The sequence below is a fragment of the Crinia signifera genome, chromosome 5, assembly GCF_055691185.1.
Source record: "Crinia signifera chromosome 5, ASM5569118v1, whole genome shotgun sequence".
Taxonomy (NCBI): domain Eukaryota; kingdom Metazoa; phylum Chordata; class Amphibia; order Anura; family Myobatrachidae; genus Crinia; species Crinia signifera.
In genome coordinates, this window is record NC_139221.1 from 295,148,124 (window position 1) to 295,172,923 (window position 24,800).

The 24,800-nt window shown below is 44.2% G+C and overlaps 1 protein-coding gene across 3 annotated transcripts in view; it reads right to left on the reverse strand.

Moving 5' to 3' along the window:
* Nucleotides 1–24,800, reverse strand: part of MALRD1 (MAM and LDL receptor class A domain containing 1) — a 442,313-nt gene that overhangs the window by 110,534 nt on the left and 306,979 nt on the right. For all 3 annotated transcript variants that reach the window (XM_083189314.1, XM_083189313.1, XM_083189315.1), the window contains 2 exons: nucleotides 18,111–18,291; nucleotides 1,877–2,005 (listed from right to left, as the gene is read on the reverse strand). In XM_083189314.1, coding sequence (XP_083045440.1) covers nucleotides 1,877–2,005; nucleotides 18,111–18,291 — 310 coding nt within the window. The remainder of the gene's footprint in view (nucleotides 1–1,876; nucleotides 2,006–18,110; nucleotides 18,292–24,800) is intronic.

Consider the following 24,800-nt stretch of genomic DNA (forward strand, 5'->3'; position numbering starts at 1 on the left):
TGAAATGGGTCATATTGACCCATTTCACATTTTTTACTATGTGAGATGGACTTAATCAAGTCCATCTCATCTTGTGCCATTATAATGGCACAAGACCGACGCGATGCTCCCGATTTCAATGTTAATAAATATTTTAACATTGAAGCCTATGGCAAAATCGCGGGCATCACGTCGGTCGCGTCGGGGCTAATGTTAATGGACGCGACCGACGCGATGCCCACGATTTTCCCTCTGCCGGCAAAATGGACCTGATTTCAAAGGAAATCGGGTCCATCGCGGGCATCGTGTACCTCGCGATTGTGGCCGTTCTAGGAAACAAGTACCTAAAAAACTATTGATTGTTGTTGGTTGTTGTTAATATTATCCTCAGTGAATAAAAAATGCAAAGAATTTTTTTTTCCTTCGCTTTTTTTGTGGTGCGGACCTCAAAGGGTTAACCTGATGACTAGGCTATGAAAACACTACTCTGTTATTGCATAGCATGGGGATGATTTACGTTGCGTACATTTGCAGCTTACCGATCGGTCAGGCACCACCTGCCGTGCAAAATCAAAGCCCCCCCATTTCACTGTGCGAACAGCCGCATTCGATTGTACAGGGGAAAAAGATCATTAGCCGGTCGGCATCCATGGAATGATTGTTCTACCCGTTCGAAAATAAAAGTAAGTCCAGACTGACTTTTATTTACGAGCGCCTGGACATAGGCGGGCGGCTGACGTCCTGTGATGTCAGCCACCCGCCCAGAGCAGGCTTTTGCACACCAGCATTCACAGTGATTTTCTGGGCACACCCACAGTTTTTCTGGGAAACGTCCATGAAATGCTCGGCGTCCCCGTGCTCCAGCCCTCTGTAGGGTGGTCATTCACCATGCACAAGATCAACACAAGGACAAGGTTGATAGTGAAAAGGTTCACACATGAAAAAGTTGACATGAGTCTTTCACATATTTCAGGGGTCAATGTTGACAGCTGAGCACATGGACCTCCAATTAGTGTACCGCGTGCTGGACTCACTCCGCTCACCATGCTCCACTATCGCTGCACTCTCAACAGTTTACCATTCCCATTCAGAATCCACATGAATGGTAAAGTGTTAAAAAAAGGAAAAAATAAATTTTAAAAATATCATGAAAAACATATACCAACCTTTTTACGTATTGATAATTGCCATGGCCACATACTGCTTGTGTTGATCTTTTGACCATACCGACCATATGTGTTGAACACATGTCTTCAACCTATTAACTGTCATTCTAGACATGGGGGGTTATTCTGGTTTGCAAATTCACACCCTTGCGAATCACCCAGAACCCGCCCTGCAAATGATGGCACGCCCGCCCTCGCATGCCACGCTCGGGCTGCAAATGGATGTTTTACATAAACGTCCATTTCCATGCCGGGGGGAACCTCCCACAAATCTTTCAATGGTCGCCGACCATCGGAAGATGTGGTGCTTGCACGCATATATGATGTCACTTTCTGGTCACTTCTATATGCATGCACATTCGGGAAGTAATGGGTGGGCAGCTGACATCTGGTGATGCCAGCTGCCGGCCACGTCATCCAGCAATTTCCATGGGAATGCCCAGTGTTTACATGGGAACGCCCATAAAACGCTTCAGTCTTGGCTGCATGCACCGTGGCCGCACGCACCCGGTGTATGCACATGTGCAGTAATGCGGCTGTGCATGTGCACACGGCAAACACCGGTCCCCGTATGAACGCCGGCTGCGAACGGACCAGAATAAGGTCCATTGTCTGTTGGCCATCCGCATACAATTCAGCTTCTAGGGTTATGATGTGTCTGAGAAGATGCCACATGATGGGGAGTCCGGCAGGTTTATTTTGCTATGTTAAAGGGTTGAGTATATACTTACTACAGTCAGCTTCATCTGAGAAGTCCGTGCAGTCATACTTGTAGTCACAGACCAGGTGGGATTCAATACACTTTTTGTTTTTGCACCTAAAATCTGTATCTTCCAGACATTTCCCAGGCACCTCTCCAACTGCAACGAACAAGACATTCCAATCAATACTAAAAAGAATCAATCTAATTTATTTGTCCATTTAATTTTACAAACATGTTGCTTCTATTAACATTCTTTGGTTTTCCTCAGATTTACTTGGATCTCAAAGCGGGATCTTATTGGCTATCCGAAACACTTGACAGCCGATCAGGAAAATCCTAAATTGCGATAATTTGGTGAAAAGTTTAGAGTAAATCTGAGTAAAATCAAATTCGGTCACCACTAGTTATAATTTATTTAAGCTACAGAGGGTGTTTTTTTTTTATTTGATATTTTTTATTTAAGTTTTTGCAATAAAAGTACACATAACAACAGCAGACAAACACCCCACATAGACATATAGGTAGTCAGAGCAGCAATATGGAACTGTAAAAGATACAGGAGCGAGAACAGCAAATATGTATGGTCAAATATATATACTGTAAGTAGGATTTAAATATCGCATGGATAAACATTACTCCATAGGATTAGAGCAGTATACCAATGCCCGAAGGCGCCATTCGGGCGCAGACATACAGGATCAATATAGAATATATAGCTAAATATTAATAACAGACAGGAGTAGTCAATACCCCCTATTTAATAGGAAACTACCCCCTACCCCACTAACTACACTAACTAGTCCTAAATCTACCCCTACCCGCCCATATATAAACCAACCCCACCCCCACCCCCCCCCCCCCACCCCAGTTTTAATCTACAAGATATTGGAAAAAGGATAAACCGAGGGCTATATCAAATGACCCTGAACAAATCTAAACCAGGTCTGCTCCTCCCCTTTAACACATTACTATATCACACCAGGCAATAAGGATATATAATAACAGGTGAGGCTTTACAAGAAGAATTAGACTAACTTATTCACAAATATGAGCCTACATAATAAAAAGAAAAGAACAACATGCATTACAATACGGTATAGTATTAAAACAGAAGGGTGAAACCAAGAAAAATAAAAAGGGTACAGACATCATCTCAGATTAGGATTAGAATACAACATGAGACTTCAATCCGGCCAGCTCTCGGTTCCTTGGAAAAGCAAGGGGAGCTTAATAAACTCATTGTCCGGTAAATCAGGAGGGTAGCCGGAATATACAAGCAACAACATGCTAATATGAATAAGCAAATTTGGGGGTCCCAACAGAGTCAGCAGTAGTACAAGAGGGGATTCAAAGAAGTCAGTGACACCATCGATGTTTGCAGGAGTAATGCAGCAAGTATCCTCGGATTTGTATAAATCCACAGCTACACATACGTCCAAAGGATAGTCCAGCATAAAAACAGACAAGGTCGTCAGGTCACTGGGCACAGATACATCCCTCTCCACATTTGGGTCACATTGCTCAGGGTCAAATGGAGAAGATGGGATATCACCCTGTATCTCATCCAACTTAATGAGGAGTCTGGCGGAAGAGGCGCGGATCTCGTGCAGTATATGGTGAACAGAGGATCCCATATTAGTATAAGGGAGATTCTGAGAGGGAAGCAGTAATAGTATTATGATGAAACAAAATGGCGGCGGCTAGCACACCACCAGATGTATATAAGGTTGATAACCACAGGAGATATTGTGTCAAAAAAGTGTTCTCCACAATGGGAACAGCCTGGATAGTCCAACAATTTAGGTGACAAGAAGGATCAGATATCTTGACTACATGCCAAACCTCAGCCACCAACATTTTGAATAAACATCTAGTTGGGGAAAATGGCGTCTGCATCCAGTTTCGGTTCCCCGGATCACATCAGTAGGCACCGGATCACAGAGACGATGACCAGCAGGAGATTTGCTCGGAGACCGGAGTTCCAGGACAGGATAGAAGAGTATTCACTCACCACGGATTGCAGCTTCACAGCAGGTCGGGGACCCGTTCATTCAATATGCACTGCACTGGGTCTCCGCTCATTAGATATGTACAGGGCGGGACCAGCTCAGTGCTTTCTGCTGCCTGGGTCGCCGGTCAGTTCAGCCAGAGGTGCCCACCACAGACCCCGCTGGTGCCGCTCCCCCAAGCTGCCATGGGGTCTGCCACATATGTAGCTACGCCACTGGTCAAAGCATCACGCTGTGTATTGTACTTTGGGTGAGACTGGGAAAGCCTAACATAAATCAAAATGGGCAAATGCCAAACAAGGCAAATACAGTATATTATAGAACAGTTTTAAAAATTCTAGTCAGCTCTATGTATCGTCTAACAAAGATACCAAGAAGTAGAGCTTTTAAAACAGACAATTGGTGGGTGTTGCCCATGACAACCAAACAGACTCTGGCCCTTATTCTGGTTCACTTGCAAAGGCAAATTCCTTCTCAACTGGGCAAAACCATGTGCACTGCAGGGGGGGCAAATGTAACATGTGCAGAGAGAGTTAGATTTGGGTGGGGTTTTACTTCAAAAATAAATAAAAATAAAGCAGTCAGTATTTTACCTGCACCGAAACAAAATAACTCCCCCAAATCTAACTCTCTCTGCGGGTGTGGTATAATTACCCGAAAGTTGGGATACCGACAGTCATTAGTCAGACGTCGGAATCCCGACTGCACAGCGGGGGGCGCAATGAAGCCCCTTGCGGGGGACCCCCACAAGGACCCCCACGAGGGAGCAGTAATGACTGTCGGAATCCCGACTGTCGGGGAGCCGTCCGGCACCCCTCTCTTACATCTGCCCCACCTGCAGTGCGCATTTGTCCATTTGAGGAGGAATTTGCCTTTGCGAGTGAACCAGAATAAGGGCCTCTGTGTATAATTTTCTTGCAAATAGAACATATTAAATTAGCCATAAACCATATGATTGTAATTAAAATGGTTTTATGCTAATGTCATTAGTTAGCATGGTGCCACAATGTGCTATGACCTCATCACTGTAGAGACAGAGAAGCTGCATTGCAGAGAATGGCAGCCCACGGCACAAAGTGTTCTTGCAATCAACTCCAGTATCCCGGACTATTTAGAGCAAAACTATTCCGAGATCAGAGATCTGTCAAAAGATACAACATAATCTCAGTTTAATCCTTGGCAATTGGGCATCACTCCTCAATAATCTCTGTGTTATCTATAAATTATACTGACCCCGTGTAGTACAGCATAATGTCACTTTCCAATGATACATTTGTAGTCATTTAACACATAATGTTCTGCACGGTTTTCACACACATAAAGGTACAGTATATGTTCTGAGGCAGCCCATTGTCTAATTTTTGTGTAACACATTTTGCACATTAGTTAGATTATAAAAGTTTGCTATCATATTTTTTTCATCAACTACAAAAATTACAGATGCTATGGTATGAACAAACTGTATGGGGTAAATGTAAAAGGGTGTAAGAAGCTGGAGGTGTGGAAGTTTGCGCAAGAATGGACATTTTTAAAGCACCAGTCGCTCACAAGGCAAAAGCAGGTAGGTATACTCAAAGCTCTGCATGGCCCACAATTATGACTACAAGCCCATGAAATGCCTTCACTCAACCTATGCTCTATGCCACCCAGTCAGTTTCAAGTGGTACTATGACTTGAATTGAGTCCTACTTTAATCACGTGCAGTCACTCATGCTGCAGTTGCTTACACTTCATTGAGAATGTTTACTGCTAATCGAATGCACACATAAAGAGAGGGCTAAGAGCAAGCTGCATCCAACTACGCACATATAAACATGTATGTCTGTGCATACAGAACAGAAGCACAAACATATCTACTTTCTATCAAACTCTTCACAGGATCTACAGTATATCTAGATTGAAGAAACTAGAAGTGGCAGGCATACCATTGACTCTTAAGCATACTGTACATGATGAAGCCATATACTGCAGGGTGTCTGCAACTGAGCTGAGGACTGAGGTAGGTCCACAGGCATCACTTGGTATGTGAAAATGCCATACCAACTCGGGCTGTGTGCTAAGGGACTGACTTAAGCCACAGAACTATGGAACATAAGAAACAGTGCCAAGGCCAGACAGAGGAGCCTCAGTATCATGGACAGCGCTCACTCATGGTTACAGAAACTTAGAAGATGATTATCGAAAGTATTACAAAGAACATTAGAAGGTGTAATATAGATGTTCATCAGAGCAGCTACAACTTTGTGTATGTAATTCAGAAACCTGAAGGTGAAAGGAAATAAACAGCTCAGGGGTCGCATATCCAGCGAAAAACTCATCACTTTAGTGAACTTTCCGCGGAGTTTGGAGGACAAGCTACTTTGTTCAGTCTCAATATTTCCTCTAAGACTATTTATTTCACTGCTCTCTCAAAGAATCAGCATTTGTTCTGGTCACCACTCCATAAAAAAGATATCGGTACTTGTGTAGTTTCACGGCGCCAGCATGGTGCCGTGCGTCTGAGTCCCCTCGCTGTGCTCGCCACGCTATCTAAAATCAACTCCATGCCAACGTGGATAGTGGGGGTATGAACTATCCACGTTGGCATGGAGTTAAGTTACTTTATTTTAGATAGTTTGGTGAGCATACCCAACCCAGAAGTAGCACGGCGCCATGCTGGCGCCGTGAAACTACACAAGAACCAAGATATCTTGGAACTTGAAAAGGTTCAGAGAAAATCAACAAAATTGATAAATGGTTTAGAGTCATTGGGTTATAGGGGAAGACTAGCCAGGTTAGGTATGTTTACTTTAGAAAAGAGTCAATGAAGCGGAGATATGATTAAGATATAACATATAAGATAATATATTCATTATTGTCATTGTAAAAAAACAATGAAATTATAGCCCAGGTCACAAAGTAATAACAAGTTAACAATTTTGATTGAAATCAACAATTACAGATGGAAAAAACTTTTTTCCAATCGAGATGCCCTTGTCTTAACCCCTTCAGTGGTGTTTTTTTTTAGGGAGCCTTCCCACTGGGCAATTTTTTTGGGGAGCGCACCCTAAATAACCCCCCCACTGATTTTCCCGTGGCCGGGCAGTGCCGATGAGCACTCCATCAGCTGCTGCCCGGCCCTGTCCCCGGCATCCTGACGTTAGCAAGGTTACACCGCACACAACCGGTGGAAGGAGGCAGGGCCGGGCAGTAGGAGCCGGGCAGCTGCTAAAGCTGGGCTGATCTTAGCACTGGAGCACCGCCCAGAAAATTATCGTCAGTACCAGGAAAGGGGTTAATACACCTAAACCATCTGTTTGATAGAAGGAAAAAAATATGTGATGGTAAGGATGGTAGCAATTTTGGACAATACTGTTTCTTTTCCTACGACAATTCCTGATATAAATTTCCTCAATGGACGGCAGTTCACTTCCTATAATACCCGCGGCACTATGTACCACTCGCTCCAAATTGCTTGCGATCACCCTTTGTACTATTCCCATCCCAGACAACGATACAATATGTCAAAATACTTTCCATTACACAATTATAAAACCGTATACATTTTGTCTGTGTAAAATTTGCTACTCGCAGTTTCCTAAGAAAAAATAACCACTGCTGTGCCTTCCTAGCCATAGCTGTGATATTAGAAGACCATGTTGGGTCAACTAATATTTAGCGGCAACACTTCTATGTTACTTTGCTGTCTAAAATCAATAATAATCTCCTTAGTTTTGGCCATATTTAAAACTAGGGCCCTTATTCTGGTTGGTGCGGTAATATCCGCGTGCGTTCGTGCCGCCGATGTTTTGTGTCTGCGCATGTGCAGAGGCTTCTCTGCGCATGTGCGAGCGGGGCGTACGGCCAAATCCCGCATGAAATGTGAACACTCCGACCAGGGCGTGGAGAGGGGCGTGAAGGGCTATTTGGGCTCATTACCATATGCGTACGCCCCGCGTTTCATGGGCGTTCCCATGCAAACGCTGGGCGTACGTATGGTAATGCGGCCGTGACGCACGTGTAGGGGGCGGACATATGACATCGCCGGATGTCAGCTGCCCGCCCAGATCCCTGCTTTAGCACGGAAAAATGTCCGTGTGGTCTGAGGTTGCGGGAGCTGGTGGAACACTCGGTCCTGCATTCGATGGTCTGCGACCATCGAATGATGGGGGAGGTTCCCTGAGATGGAGGAGGTGTATTCCATGAAAAATACACGTGCGGTCCGTTCGGACAGCTTCTTACCGCGTACGGACGGAGTTGGCGATCCGTATGGAAGGCGGGGTTTCGCACGCACGGTCCTGGCCGCATATTCGGATCCGGCCGCACCGATCAGAATAAGGGCCTAGGTTATTAGCATCACTCATTTAACTAACCCATCCACCTCCCCTTGATAAGCCCTCTCCTCACCATCTAAAATAAGGTCCACCACAGTAGTGTCATCCACAAACGTAATAATCTGATTAGTATCTGTCTACGAATAACAATCTAGTCATCACTACAATGCTATCGCTACTTAGTCATCACTAGAAGTTCATCTCTATAATGCTATCGCTAATTAGTCATCACTAGAAGTTCATCTCTATAATGCTATCGCTACTTAGTCATCACTAGAAGTTCATCTCTATAATGCTATCGCTACTTAGCCATCACTAGAAGTTCATCTCAATAATGCTATCGCTACTTAGTCATCACTAGAAGTTCATCTCTATAATGCTATCGCTACTTAGTCATCACTAGAAGGTCAACACTAGAAAGTCATCTCTATAATGCTATTGCTACTTAGTCATCACTAGAAGGTCAACACTAGAAAGTCATCACTAGAAGGTCAACACCAGAAAGTCTTTGCTAGCAAGTCATCGCTAGAAGGTCAACACCAGAAAGTCATCGCTAGAAGGTCAACACCAGAAAGTCATCGCTAGAAGGTCAACACTTGAAAGTCATCATTAGGAAGTCCTCAGTAAGAGGTCAGAATTAGGATGTCACCGCAAGGAAATCTCCACTACAATTCATCATTAGGCAGTAATCACCAGAAGGTTATCAGTGAAGATCACCACTAGAAAGGTGTGCGGTGGTTTTAATGCTACTATCACCTCTAAGTGGTATTACCACCACCGCACACCTTTCTTGTTCCTATATACAGAGGTACAGAATTCCCTCTGGTTAGTGGCTGCAGCTCAACTCAATAATAGTTGTAATCTGATCCCTCAAGTGGCAACCAGCGCCATTGTGTGACCTAGGGCCTTATTCTGATCGGAGCGGCCAAACGTGCGTACGTTCACTATTAACGTACGCTAGCCGTACGCGGCCGTTAGGGTTAGGTCCACCCACAAATCAGCCGCTTACGTACGGGCAGAAATACCGTAGAAGGGGAGTGGCGTACAAATGAGCGTACGGCAACGTACGCGGACGGCCCAGCCCTTGCACTCCGACAACAGGCGTACAACTGAGCGTACGGCGCCGTTTACGGACGTCTTTCATCCGTCTCCCCACCGACTTCTTGCGGAGATCTGAGCGTACGCCAGTTTGCACGGACGGGTCCCTATTGTTTTCAATGGAAAACACAGCTTATGTCACCGCTCGTGAGAGTGAGCGTACGTCCGTGTACGCTGACATACCCTTCATATATATGGACCTGCAAATCTTGCCTTTCAACTATAATTATGAAAATTAATTAATTGATTGAATTAATTAATGTGCAAAATAGTGGGCATGGGCTTAAAACATTGCTGAAACATCCTTTGTAGGTGTTAGATGTGGTTTATGTTATTGTATCATAAATACAAAACCTATGTTTGTATTAGAGTGAACACGTTGACACATGTCGACTTGTGTAGATTGAGTGTGCTACTGTGTAAAGTCTATGAAAGCACGTAGTGAATGTGTCGAACTGTTTAACAAATACCTACCTTAGCATATATAAGCAGGTCTTACAAAGATTCTTACCTTAAATTAAACAAACCTTTAAATGTAGAGAAGTATAGAAAGATAACCTTCCAATGTGTTAGAGTGTTGTGTGTGGCTTGCAGGTAGTGAAATCATGGTTTGGACTTAATAGACTGCAGCATTGGTTATTACATTCAGGTGTATGTGTTTGGTAGTAATCAGCGTAAATTAGCTAACCCAGGCGCACGCTGGCATGCGGTATCTGTAGGGGTGGTTTGAGATGGCGGTTGGCGGCCGCCTGTTTTGTGTCCGAAATGAACGGTGCTTTAGTCGATCGTGCGGTAGTAGCACCGCTCATTTTTGGTGCACACCCCCGTGTACACCCATATTTACGCCCATTTTCCCTCATTATTTCGGCCGCTCCCCTCATCACGCCCCCTATGCCGCCCCCAATGCCCGTACACTCGCGTATAGGTTTTTTCGCACGTAGAGACCCGGCCGTAAGCGTTGTGGAGTGTTCGCGCCTGCGCATTAGCGAATGTACGCATGCGCAGATCATAAAAAATCCCGGGACGTACGCGTACGGCCCGGCCGCTCCAACCAGAATAAGGCCCCTAGTCACTCCTTTTTATTGTAGTTAAGATCACCACTAGAAGGACATCACTAGAAGATCATCACAAGAACGACACAACCAGAAGATTTTTACTGGAAACTCACAAATCAAAGACCAGGGAGATAAAAACGACTTTGCAAGAATAGTTTTCAACTATTTACTACAAACGTTGACTGCATGTCATCTTTGTTAACCTTTGTTAATGGAGACAAAGCTGTACGTTATTTGGGGGTCTCTCTAGTTTGTATTTCAGTTCTTTATGGATGATTGGCGGTGGGGATGCCAACAGGAGTCAGGTAAGAACAAATACTGTACTTGCCTTCCCCATTTCAAAAGAGTTTTACTTTTTGTTCGATCGTCAAACAACTACAAGACACAGGATGCTTATCGGCACTGACAGATATATATTTATATATCTTTCCTGTTTTACAGTGCTGGTGCCTTGGCAGAACAAGGTCATGTCATGGCAAGTGCAGACGAAACTGATTGATGGAAGCAGATACCAGACGACAGGGTGTGTGGACCATGTCAAGCTATATGCGCTGTAGACACAAATATAAACATGTGGGTTGGCCTTATTGATCAATCTTGAGCATTTCTGCATTCCATGCTTCATGTTTACTGTCAAGTACCCGGACTGAACAACATCAGTTGATGTGACTCCATTTGAATTGCAAAGCACTTAGCAATCTGAGCCTTTTATTTTCCAAATACAGTTAGAAATAAACCAACTGAGGAGAATGTTGATGAAGAAGGTCTAATGTCCTTTCGAGCAGCAAACAACACTGACATAAATTCGATCATAGGATTTAATGAGAGAGGTTACGACAGTAGCGTCCATTGTAGAATTTCGATGAAAATTTATGTATTTCTAAAAATGTTGCTCATTTTGGGTCTTTTGAGCAATATCATTCGAAATATTGGCCATTGTGTATATGTATGCATTAACGATGAGCAATGCGTGGTCCCGCAGTGTATTAATGAGGGTTTTTGCCTGTACTGTACATGCAGGTTCATTTTTGGCTACAGTATATCATTCACAAATGAATATTAAACTAGACTGTAGCCAGGGCCGGCTCTACCATTAGGCAGCTTTTGGCAGCTGCCTAGGGCGCCAGGATCTGGGGGGGGGGCTCCACCAAGTCTGCAAATCAAAAAATCAAGGATGTCTATGAGGATCCTTGTTGTACTTAATGCAGGTGGCGGCTGTGGAACTTTTAAGACCTCACCTCCATATGTTCCCTTGAGACATACTTCCCTACTTTATTGCCACCTCCTCCTTGTACTCTATTGTGGGTGGCAAAGGGGAGGGTGCAGAGGGCCTCCAGGTAAAGCAGGAGACTTGCCCTCCTTCCTGGGGGGCTGGGAGGACCACAGGATTTTTTTTTGAAGGGGGGGGGGGGGGGCTGTAGGTTGAAGTTTTGCATAGGGTGCTGAGAAGCCTTACATCGGCCCTGACAGTAGCTGAATCATTTTTTGTTCAGCATATCATTCAGTTTACACTGTACGCACAATATCGTTTGTCCAGGACACTGGAGAGTTCAAGGGAAATTGTTCAACTATATCATTCACTGAATAGTGTTCCCTCTAAGCTTCTTTTGCATGGTGCCACACCCTGCCCGTCTTTAAATCCTCAAAATGCACCCTGCTCTTTTTGTGTGTGGCACTGTGCGCCCTTACGCTGTCCCCCACCACATGGACATGCCACTAAGAAGTCTCATGTGTGCCATCATGTGTAATGGGTATTACAGTGTACCCATCATGTGTAATGGGCATTATGGTGTGTGGTATAATGTGTAAAAGGCATTACAGTGTGAGCCATAATGTGTAATTGTCATTAAGACAGAATATGTAATGGACATAGAAGAGTATAACAATGTTTAATGGGCGTAATCGTAGTGCAGTGTGCAATTTTTTTATATTTTTTGTTTGTTTGTTTCTAATTTAAATTTCTAATATAAAATTTGCCCTCCAGAGTGAAAAAAGTGCCCTGCCCAGGGGTCAGTTCCCTGTCTGGTGGTCAGCACCCTGCCCTAAAAGAATCCTAGAGTGAACACTAACTGAACACATCGTCTAGTGTGTATGGGCTTTTTTAGCCTTTGTAGCATTTGAATGGACAGTTTAAAAAGTTAATAAATCCTATTGTGAGATAATATGTAAATTCCTGCAATGTCATCATGTTTGAGAACTCAAAAAGAAAACCAAACACGGAATAGATTTCCAACCAAAGTACTATGCTCATAGTCAATAGTTTAAGAGACAAGAAGATAAACTAATAAATCATACAATTCCTCTGAGGATTAATGCTCTCCTGTAGATACAGTACATATGTGAGGATAAAGGTGACTTCCTTACATAACATTGACCCTGAGTGTAGCTGAACAGTACATGGCTTACAAGCGCTTCCAGTAATGACACAAGTGTACCTACTGGAACTCTCTCCAATTTCTGCAAAATGCAAATGATTTTGCAGCACTTCCAATGTGTTATTGTGGAAATATTTACATAGTATAACCTTGAAAAGCTATTTGCTCGTGTGTGGGAAAGACACTGGGCGAGACATTCAACTCAATGATAGGATCTACAAATATCTCTATATGTTTCTGTTTCTTGGGCTTGGTATACATGGAATTATTAAAAGTCATTTTTGAGGCATACAGAATGCGCTTAGTTGCTAAGCCAAGCCACACACTTTGCATTTACACTGCTTCATTCTCTATCAATGTTAATTTTTCCAATAGCATCAGAAGTATTAACCCGTTATTAAAATGATTAAGTCTCACAAATTCCGTTAATCCATTGAATTGCAAAAGACACATCTATACAGGTTGTACTCATTTCCATTCACTATCCCTTATAAATAATTACTTTAATTTAATTATCATATTAAATAAAATACTCTCAAACCTGATCCACTTGGAGCTGGAGTGCTACAAATGATATAGCACACCACATTAATATGTATAAATACCTTCACTGTGCAAACTTTGTGATGAGGGCAAAACCTTTGATAAGGTTTCTTTGTCGTTGATGCTGCTTGAAAAAGGATTTAACCGCTATCCGAAATACGTTGATTGGAGCCGCCGCTACACAAGCCTGGCCATGTCTACAGCACGCCCCGCTGAATGTCAGTAAGAACGGCTATCTATCGCCAATGCTGTCCGCTGTCCCCGCAGTGTATTTTTATGAACTTTGAAACTGTTTATGTATTCCACTTTAATGGTATTGTTTTTTATACCCTTTGGAGTATACCTTTTGTATTTAATATTTTTTATGAAGTATCCAAGTATTGTCATATGGAGTGAAAAAGATACCTTTATGGGTACGCCTGACAGAATTACAACGTAAATGTCATTACCAATGGATACGAGGGAAGTTTAGTGACACAAAGATACCTTTATATACAATCTTGAATGAATTTATATATAAGTTGAGAAATCACTAAATATAAAGGGATACTGTATCACCTGAATACTGGTCACCTTGTTGCCGTTTACATCACCCACAACACTGGTCATCTATAATCTTATTTTGTTATACAAAATGGCAACAAACCAAGTCTCTGAGCAAAACTCTTCCCCCCCCCCAAGGACGACATGACAACTAGGTGCAGGGGCGTGTGAAATATTAATTTGTATCACATCTACCAACACCTACAAATGTTACACTTTGTTTAATCATCAATCAAAACTGTTCATTTATCTTTCCAACAATGGGGCTCCACATACGCGCACACATGGGGGGTTTCTGAGTACCTAGAAACACGTTAGGCTGTATGACTGCCAGCAACTGTCTTCTGTTTCGCACGCTGGCCACTGGGCTGGCTGAATGTAGGGGGAGCTAGCTCAAGAGGCAGTGTCTCCCATGTGGCTTTGCAAAAGGGCAGGTCATGTGAGGAAGTAATGGCCTTCCACAGCTGAGCAGGTGATTGTGTCATATGCTGGGAGCTTAGTTATTATGCTGGCCGGGTGACGCATGCACACTTCTGCTGTGTGTTTGTGTCTATATGCTGTATGTATATATGTACAGTATGTATGTATGCTGTGTCTGTGTGTATGCTGTATATATGTATAGTACAGTATGTGAGTATGGTTGCTCTGTGTGTGTTGCTCACCAACAGCAACAGAAATCACCCCAAACGGCCAATAGGCCACTCAGATTATAAAAAATATATATTTTCTTGATATATATTTTTTTATATACTGTACATAGTTCTCACGGCTCTCACAGATAGTGTCTGCACTGATCAGATGTCTGTATGGTGCTGCTGACAGCTGATGAGTGCAGACCCAACAGTGAGAGCTGTTAGAAGGATGATATAGTAGTTCTGTTGTGCAAAATAATTTCTTCAGTCAAACTAAAAGTGAAATTCTGCATACAGGACCAGTTTTCTTTTTATACCTTACTGCTTTTATCTGGGTTAACTATTAACTTCAGTTGAAGCTAAAGTAAAACCCTGTGTACTGTTTTTTTTTTTTTTTTTTACAGCCAATTGGTTGTATTTGATTGTTACCTCTGAAGAACTCTTGCAAGGACGAATCATGTGGGATATTACAGTTGTATTATTAATTAGCCACTTGTGAGTTTCCTGCCTGCGCGTTCCAACCAATAGGGTAAAGATGGGACTTTTTAACATCTTTTTGGTGGCATTGGTTATGCACATACCACATACTGGGGCAGATGTATTAAGCCTTAACAAGAGATAAATGCAAGGGTGATAAACGTCCAGCCAATCACCTGCTAACTGCCATGTTACAGGCTGTGTTTGAAAAAAGTCAGTTATGAATTGATTGGTTATCTCTCCTTATCACCCTTGCATTTATCTCTTGTTAAGGCTAAATACATTTGCCCCACAGTATGTAAGCAATTTATATATTGTAAGTAATGTATTTTATGTATGTAAGTAAGCAATTTAGAAACTAAATTTCTGTTGCTGTGGCACCCAGTCTCCAGTGACTACATCCTTGTACACAGTTGCTGTGGCACCCAGTCTCCAGTGACTATGTCCTTGTACACAGTTTCTGTGGCACCAAGTCTCCAGTGACTATGTCCTTGTACACAGTTGCTGTGGCACCCAGTCTCCAGTGACTACGTCCTTGTACACAGTTGCTGTGGCACCCAGTCTCCAGTGACTACATCCTTGAACACAGTTGCTGTGGCACCCAGTCTCCAGTGACAACGTCCTTGTACACAGTTGCTGTGGCATCCAGTCTCCAGTGACTACTGTATGTCCTTGTACACAGTTGCTGTGGCACCCGGGCAGGGTGCCACAGCAACTGTGGTCAGGGGTCCTGGGGAAGTGGGGACCCCCCAAAGAAGGCCCCCCCCTCCAGAACTTACCTGCCCATGTTGAAGCCCTGGGCTGTCATCGATACCCCTGGGCTGTGGGCTGATTATAGTGTAAAAAAATAGATAAAATCCTATTGTATTTTGCTGTGGAACTATGAGTCCCAGCAAGCCTACACCACATGCAGGGACTTGGAGAACCACAAGTCCCAGCATGTGGGGCAATAAAGGGCCCGCTTTGAGGGGGTCCCCACTTCCCCAGGACCCCTGCCCATGCTGACCGGTCAGAGGGATAAATGCTTTGGCCGGGGGGACTTGTATAAAAAGTCGTGTCCCCCCCCCCCCCGGCTGTGGCATTACCCTGCTTGCTGGTTGGGCCCGGTGCTGGTTCTTGAAATACGGGGGACCTAGTCATTTTGTCCCCCGTATTTTGGGAATCAGGACCGGCCCTTGAGCCTGGTGCTGGTTTTGTAAAATCAAGGGAACCCCAACGTGTTTGTCCCTGAAATTTTATGAAGCCAAGAAGCCTCTTTGAGCCCGGGGCTGGTTATGCTCAGGAAGGGGGACCCCACGCGTTTTTTCCCCATTTTTTTGTAAACCCTTTTTTTGGACAGAACCATGCACAGATCACAATGATCTGTGCATGGTTCTTTCAAATTCACCAGCCAGGACCTAGTCTAAATTTTTGGTGATTTTTGGTAACGTTTACCAAAAATCGCACCCTATTATATGTGCGAGTTAGATGCTTTCCAATGGCAAAACATTTGGATGCGAATTGAAGTGTGACTAAAAATCGGCACTTCAAAATGTGCGATTTCGCGGCAAAAACTTAGATCGACGATCTGGGAAACAGACGACGTAGGAACAACACCACACCTAGGCCCTTATTCTGATCGGTGCGGATTTTACCGCATGCGGTCGTCCCGCCGATGGTTATCATCTGCGCATGTGAAGAGGTCACTCTGCGCATGTGCAGGCGATTTCGCTGCACGTATTCTTCAGACGCCGCACAGGGGGCGGAGAGGGGCGTGAAGGGCTACTTAGCCTCATTACCCTATGCATACGCCCCGCGTTTCATGGGCGTTCCCATGCAAACGCGGGGCGTATGCATGGTAATGAAGCCGTGACGCATGTGTAGGGGGCGGGCATCTGACATCGCCGGATGTCAGCTGCCCGCCCCCATACATGATTTCATACGGACAAGTGTCCGTGTGGTCTTGGGTGGCGGCAGCTGGTGGAGCGTGCGGCCCTGCATTCGATGGTCGGCGACCATCGAATGCAGGGGCTGCTCCCAAGATGGAGGAGGCGTATCCCCGTCCACTTTCATGCGGACCGCCACATATCCGCGTACGGACGGAGGTGGCGATCCATATGGAAGGCGGGGATTCGCCTGCACGGTCCTGGCCGCATATTCTGATCGGGCCGCACCGATCAGAATAAGGCCCTTAGATAGATAAAAAGATAGATAGATAGGTAGATAGATAGATAGATAGATAGATAGATAGATAGATAGATAGATATAACACACAAACACACAGAACACATAGAATAAATGCATCATAGGTTATAAATCTCAGGAGTGGATGTGGAATTCATCAACACACACAAGCTATCAAGTCAAGAGCTGTGTGTTTAAAACAAGAACACCACACCTGATTTCATTGCTGTCATTGAGTATCAATGCAAACACATTCTAACATTATAGTGGAGGTTTTAACAAATCACAATCTTGGGCCTTTGGCACAGCATAGGACAAAATTTTACAGCCATTTTGGAAATTAAAATAAAACCTCCAAGGTTTTCATGTAGGACCATAATTGTGTAACATTTCTAACAGATGTGTTACAATGATAGCATCTGTATTGCTTTGCACTTGTATATAACAGTGTGGTATTCAGTGACGTAACTATAAATTTTGCTCCCCCTGCCCCAAAGTTTGTGAAACCCCCCCCCTCCTCGAGTTCCTCTCCAGCGTGCTTCCCCAGCCTGTGACGTGATGACATCACACGCATAATGGAGAAGCTGAAGCAGGATAGAGGAAGAGAGACCAGCAGACACTGCTGCTTCCCTTGGCTCTGACGCATCCCAGGCCGCCCTAGCACGCCCATCCTGTACACAGTAGCCAATAGCCAGCTCTGTGAACAGTCAGTTGAATCAGTGGAGGGATTTTTTGTCTCTGCCATGGCCGCACCCATCCTGCGGCTGATTCGCCTCCGGTGCTCAACCAGTGGGCAGCGGCAGGCAGCATTATGTCAGTGTGTAGAGCGGGTGCCGGCACCCACATAGACCCTGCTGTGGCTTGCTCCCCCAAGCGGCAGCTGGGGCTGTCTTACAGTAGTTACGCCACTGGTGGTATTGTATATTGCACTAACATGCAGTGATCTCCCATTGGTCGGTAATAGTTATCCCTTTAATGTACCTGCACTTATTCTTGCTCCTGTTATTCCCTGACAGGAAGCTGAACTGAGATTGTCGGATAAATGGCTACTCACATGTTGAGCAATTTGTGAACTCAATGTCATCAATGGCTGCTCCTCCACCAAAATCCCTCGTCCTCATGCCTTCGAATATCACTTCAAAATGCCTCAGCTTCCCCAGATGTATCTCCACTTTATTCCACTTCCCATTTTGATTTTCACTCTTTCCCCACACTTTTCGTAGGTTGTTTTCTGTCTAAAACAAATGAAAAAAATAAGGATAAAAGCCATTATTCATGAATGTGACACCAAAGCGCACATTTCAGTAGCCATATTACTGATGCAGTTACACAATGTTGCACCTCAGTACAAGGTATACTGTCTCAGACAAGTTATTTCTCATAGAACAGAGAGCACCATTTACCTAGGACATACAGGATGCATGCAGTCACGACACATAATCAGTGGTGGTTTGTACCTTTTGACAGGAGGGGTGCTGCCGCTGGCCACGATGCACCCACACACAACGTTCCCGGTGCCTGTACTATGACGACAGGCATCGGGACTAGCACATGCCTTCTATGGGCTGCTTCGGTAACAGCCCATGGAAGGGAAATCACGGTCCCGGCACCTGTATAATACAGATGACAGGGACTGGTGCATGCGCAGTACCAACGTAGGTACTGCGCAAGCGCAATCTCCAGATTTCACTCGGCAGCCCATAGAGAGGCGTCCCGGAGGGAGGGAACGCCTCCCAATGGGACTGCATTGATGACTGGCAGGTTGGAAGTAGTGGATTTTACCTGGGGGGGGGGGGGGGCTGCTGTTGACTACTAGCAAAAAATGTGATAGCAAACAGTGATCATAATACTTCAAATGAACTACAGATCCAAATGCCGATTCTTAAATACATTTTGGGTCTCAGGCAAATAACCTGGGATTTAAAAGGCACCAACTACAGTTTCTCAGGTGTGAATGTAGCATTAAGAATATCTTAAATACGGCTAATGGCAGCCAAACTCATCTTCGCCAATACGCCATACGATTATTTATCCAATATCTTTATTAAGCAGACTGTGAATACGTTATTATATTTCATCAACATTTAAAGATCAAAGGGTACTTGTGAGTTATCCGGGCGCCCGATTTTAGATCGGGTACCATCGGATCGGATCGCGTCGCATCGCGTGTTAACCAAATGGCATGCGATGCGACGCGACGAGATCAGCACCCGATTTTAGCAGTGTACCCGATTTAAACATTGGAATCAATGTAAAATGGTCCCTGAGACCCGATTTTACATTTATTTCAATGAAAAAATGCCCAAAACCCCCAAAAAGTGACAAAACTTAAATCCCATCCCCATTGTTAACGCCACTCCACTATTGACGCCAACCCGAAGCGTGGCGAGCGCAGCGAGCCCGCGAGGGGCGGCGGTACGTGTCCTCCGACCTTTTCATGCCCTACTATCCACGTCGGCGTGGAGTTGAGAATAGAATAGTGTGGCGAGCGCAGCGAGCCACCGAGCCCGAAGCGTGGCGAGCGCAGCGAGCCCCGCGAGGGGACGCGGATACCTGTGAAGCCCCCGAAGGGCTGCGCTTACCTGTGAAGGTATCCGCGTCCCCTCGCGGGGCTCGCTGCGCTCGCCACGCTTCGGGCTCGGTGGCTCGCTGCGCTCGCCACACTATTATATTCTCAACTCCACGCCGACGTGGATAGTAGGGCATGAAAAGGTCGGAGGACGCGTACCGCCGCCGCTCGCCACGCTTCGGGTTGGCGTCAATAGTGGAGTGGCGTTAACAATGGGGATGGGATTTAAGTTTTGTCACTTTTTGGGGGTTTTGGGCATTTTTTCATTGAAATGTGTTAAAATCGCGTCGCGTCGCATCGCGTGCCATTGTATACCATACAATAGCATCCAATGCGACGCGATTACGACGCGATTTTGGATACAAGGAAATTTCAAGGGAAATCGTGTTGCATCGCGTCGCATCGTACTCTTATTGTACTGACATTCAATTTCAACATCGGGCGTCCGGATAACTCACAAGTACCGATCAAAGAAATAAGTGGCATGCCTATGTACACTGCACCAGAAAAGTGTGGCGGCTCTCCCCTAGGGGTGTGTTCTATCTCACAGAGAGGTGTGGTATATCTAGGTGGACAGTCAATAGTTTTACTCAAAAAGGTGGACACTGGAAAAGGTTTGACACAAGTAAAAGATCACTGTGGAAAAGGATGACATGAGTTTTTCAAATTATTTTATGTCAATGTTGACACCTGAGCATGCGCCCACTCGCATGGCTTGCTTCGCTCGTCATGCTACAAGCCGTGAAAAACTATGTCAACCTTTTCATGTGTCAACCGATTTCTTGTATCAACTCTATAAGCGTGTTGACCATATGTATGTCAACCATATGGTGTGGAACTATTAACAGTCAACTTAGACACTGTTTATAAGCCATCCCTTTCCTAGGGTATCCGGACTGATCATAGACTGACTCATGATATACAGTCAAATGGTCGACCACTAATGGTCGACAGGGTCAAAAGGTAGACAGTCAAAAGGTTGACAGGGTTTAAAGGTCGACACACTATAGGTCGAGAGGGTCTAGAGGTCGACATGGTCAAAGGGAAAAGGCCATGGAAAAGGCCAACATGAAAAAGGTAGACATGCATTTTTGTACAAAATTTTCAGCCGACATGTGCCGACAGGCGGTATTTCATGCCCTACCATCCACTAGGGCAGTGGTTCCCAACCAGGTCACCCAGCAGGTGCACAGATTATTCAGGCACATTTTAAAAGATCCACAGGTGGAGCTCATTATTTCACTGATTCTGTGTGGAGACCTGCAAAACGTGCACTGATGGGGGTACTTGAGGACAAGGGTTGGGAACCACTGCACTAGAGCATGGGGGAAATAAAGTAGTGTGCCGAGCGCAGCGAGCCATGCAAGGGGACGCGGTACACTTAGTCAGTGTCCATGTCGACCTATGTCAACATAGACACCCCAAAAAATAAAAAAATCATGTTGACCTTTTTCCATGTTGACCTTTTGCCTGTCAACTTTTTGACCATGTCTACATTTAATTTAATTTAATTACTATCTGAGGGATTCTGATTAAACTATCTGTGCTGAAGCCTGGATATCACTAAAACCTGCACTGTTGATGTGCCTTGAGGACCGTGGTTGGGAATGCCTGCTGTAGAAGCTGTTCTGCGCACAAAACTGAGCTAGCAGGTTCTTTGTTCTACCAACAGCACATGCTTATATTGTGTATTGCCATTCTGTGTACCAGACTATAGCTAATGGAGTTCCTAATTGTAATATAATCAGGGACGTATTGTCTCTGCTTGTTGCCTAATTTCTTAACCCTGACCATTTGCCCGTTTTATACCATTCAGATCCCACGCCTGTGCTCTGATATCTAACTATAGCTCATTCTCCAGATCACGTTTCTGTGCCACACTACAGTACTCCATGGTAGTCCCTTTATAAGGGCAGCTAAAGGACTGTGCTCTGCGGACTCCTGGTTGCGCTTGTCCCACACCACTTTACTATTGAAGACCAGTCAGCCTGGATGGAAGACCTACAGTAATGTAGAAGCAATCTGCAGTTAATTTGTGCCAAACACTATGTTTTATGTACCTTAGAACAACCTTCACTCTTCACTGTACATTTTCCCTGGTTTCTGTTATCTGCATATAAAGCATAATGTATTACTGAAGCTACATCTGCTGCCTCATTAATCCTCGTTCGACCATGTTTTGAGTGATGTTAATTAATTTGTCCTTTCATAGTGGTTACAGAAAAAGCTAATATGGTTTCGACTGGTCAATTTATTATGTGAAATGTATCTCAAAGGTCAGGGGGTCATCCGGAAGACAGTTTACATGGAACATTTCCAAACAGCATCTTATAAAATATTAGATGCAGGCAATTGTTATTCAAACACTGTCTTACTAGGACACTCAATGCAACAAATAATAGAATACCACCAGTACAATTAAACTGCCAGAATTCAAAGTGACTTTGCTACAGTATATGCATTGGAACCTGGAACCTGATTCAGATTTGCACAAGTGCAGGGAAGTGGATGTCCTATACTACACATACAGTATGAAATGCATCATCAAGTGGTGTCTGTAGAAGACATCTCCGGCATGTATCTTTGAGATCTGGACACAGCATCGGATCACCATCACAACAATCGATCACAGCTCACATTAGTGGCACGGCATCTCGGACCATGGTAATTGTCGGGTTGGTCACTTATGAACCCAGATCCAAGTGCGGTGTGAAAGCACCACAGCTTAAAACCAGGTCAACCAACCCAACGATTTGACCATGGTTATAAGAAGGGTTAAATCCAGGACACCCTCCATATAATGGGTGACCCGGGTTTAATGTGAAAGGGCCGGACGCAGACAAGTGGTGGGATCGATATCCTGGGTCCAACCCGCTATTGCTGTGGTTCTCGAACTTAGGGCCTTATTCTGGTCGATGCGTAAATTTCCAAATTCTTTCGGATGGCGTTTTTTAGCTGTCTGCGCATGCGGAGGCAACGCTATGCGCATGTGCCACGCACGATCTCCGTACTCGTTCTCACTAATACCGTACATTCACTAAAATAGGGGCGTAATATGGGCGTCATTCGGAAGTACACAGGGGCGTAGTTTCAAAGTGGGCTAAACTGGGCGTAAACATGGGCGTACACGAGGGAGTGCACTAATTCTGGTAGGCATGCATTCGGATAGAACACCGACTGCAAACGAACCAAAAGGCAGGAAATATGCTGTCTCCATAAGCAAGTATTGCTTTGCGGACACCACTCGGTCATGCGCTAGGCATTCGAATCGCCCAATTAGTACGCCTGCACCTGAACCAATGTCAGCTGAACACAATACAATCCACTCCTCTACTCATTACTCATTAATTACACTCTTTTCATTGCTTCAATTGGAACCATTGCAGCCTAAATGGACCATTACAAAACACACAAATATATGCTGAAAGCACGGCTGCATTTTTTACACACATTTACACTAGAAGCAATGGACAGAACTTGGTATCACTAATACCCGCTTCCAGTCACAGCTTCCTGTCCGTTCTGACGCTGTAAGACCGTGCAGAATCTTTGTGTGGCCACTGCACACGCACGGTTTGGATGTTGCCTGTAAACACACCCTCTTCTTAGAGAGCGAGTCCGTCCGAATGCGGAGGACCTGTGGGCGTTTCTCCTTACAATGTCCGCACAGCATGGCGTGCGGTCTGCTCCGAAAGAATTCGGAAATTTACACACCAACCAGAATAACCTCCTTAGTTCTCTGGATCCTACACAGTTTACGTTTTCCAGGTCACCCGACAGGTACACTCATTACTCATTGACACATTTTAAAAGATCCAGAGGTGGAGCTAATTATTTCACTTCTGATTCTGTGAGGAGACCTGCAAAACATGCACTGTGTGGGGTCTTGAGAACCTGTGCACTATTGCAATGTGAAAGGATTTAAAGAATAGTTTGTACTTATCTTTATCACACTGATACTACAACTTCTGATAATAATTGGATGTTTAATAATATTCTATTTTTCCAGAATATAAATCATACAGTCAGGTTGAACTTGAAGTCCATATACTTTATAAATATATTTAAATGACATTAGACCTTCCGATGACAATGTGAGATTTCTGTGCAGAAATATTCCACCGGATGAACCTCCTTCCCTCTGTTTTTTCCCAATATTCCCCAATATTGATATATTTGTTTTAAGTTTTGCTATGTCAGTTTTTGCTTTGAACAGTTTCTTTCTTTGTTGTTTATTTGATGTTTCTGGAACATGCTAATCATTGCATTTTAATGCTAACATATTATCATACCTTTTTCTTAATTATATTCATTGACTTTTATCATGCTCCACATTGCTGTTGTGTATGATAATGATCTCTTTATTTGCGTACTGATAGACTTTATATAATTAAAGCTGTTTAAAAGGTTATTTACGATATACGTATGGATTTTTATTTTTTTTGTCTGTTTGCAGTTGTAATAAAATATATTGCTAACAGAATGATTTGGGAAGTTTTTTAGCCTGATCTTTTTGTACACATTCAGCGGCTGCTTAACAAAAGTTTATTGAAATGACAGAATGTTTTTAACTTTTATCAGACTTCATCCTTAAGGTTATAAAAATGAGTATATAAAAAAAAAAACCTCTTCAGCATAACAATAACAAAAATATGTAATGACACATTAAATAAATAGCAATTCTCAATTCTGTGTAATTTTAGAATACAGTACATGTGACAAAATGCATTTTTATGAGAAATTAATTTGGTACTTGTTTCCTAGCACGGCGCCCAGATTTTCTACGTATGGCACTGTAGGGAAATCGCATCGCATGGGCCATTATAGCGACATGCGATGCGATTTTTTCATGTATTTTTTTCTTATTTTACACCACTATATCGCATCGCATGTCCCGCAAAATCGCATGCAATCGAATGCGATTTTATAGGGTGTGCGATGCCATGACATTAGGTATACAATAATATGATTGTATGGGATTCAGTATTGAATCCCGGCGGTCGGGATCCCGGCGTTCAGAATCCCGACACCGGAATCCCGACAGCCGAAATGCCGACAAGGGGGGGACGTGGATCGCCCCCCCTTGCGGGCTCGCTGCGCTCGCCACGCAGCGGGCCCGGTGCCTCGCTATGCTCGGCACACTAATTTATTCTCCCTCCAGGGGTGTCGTGGACA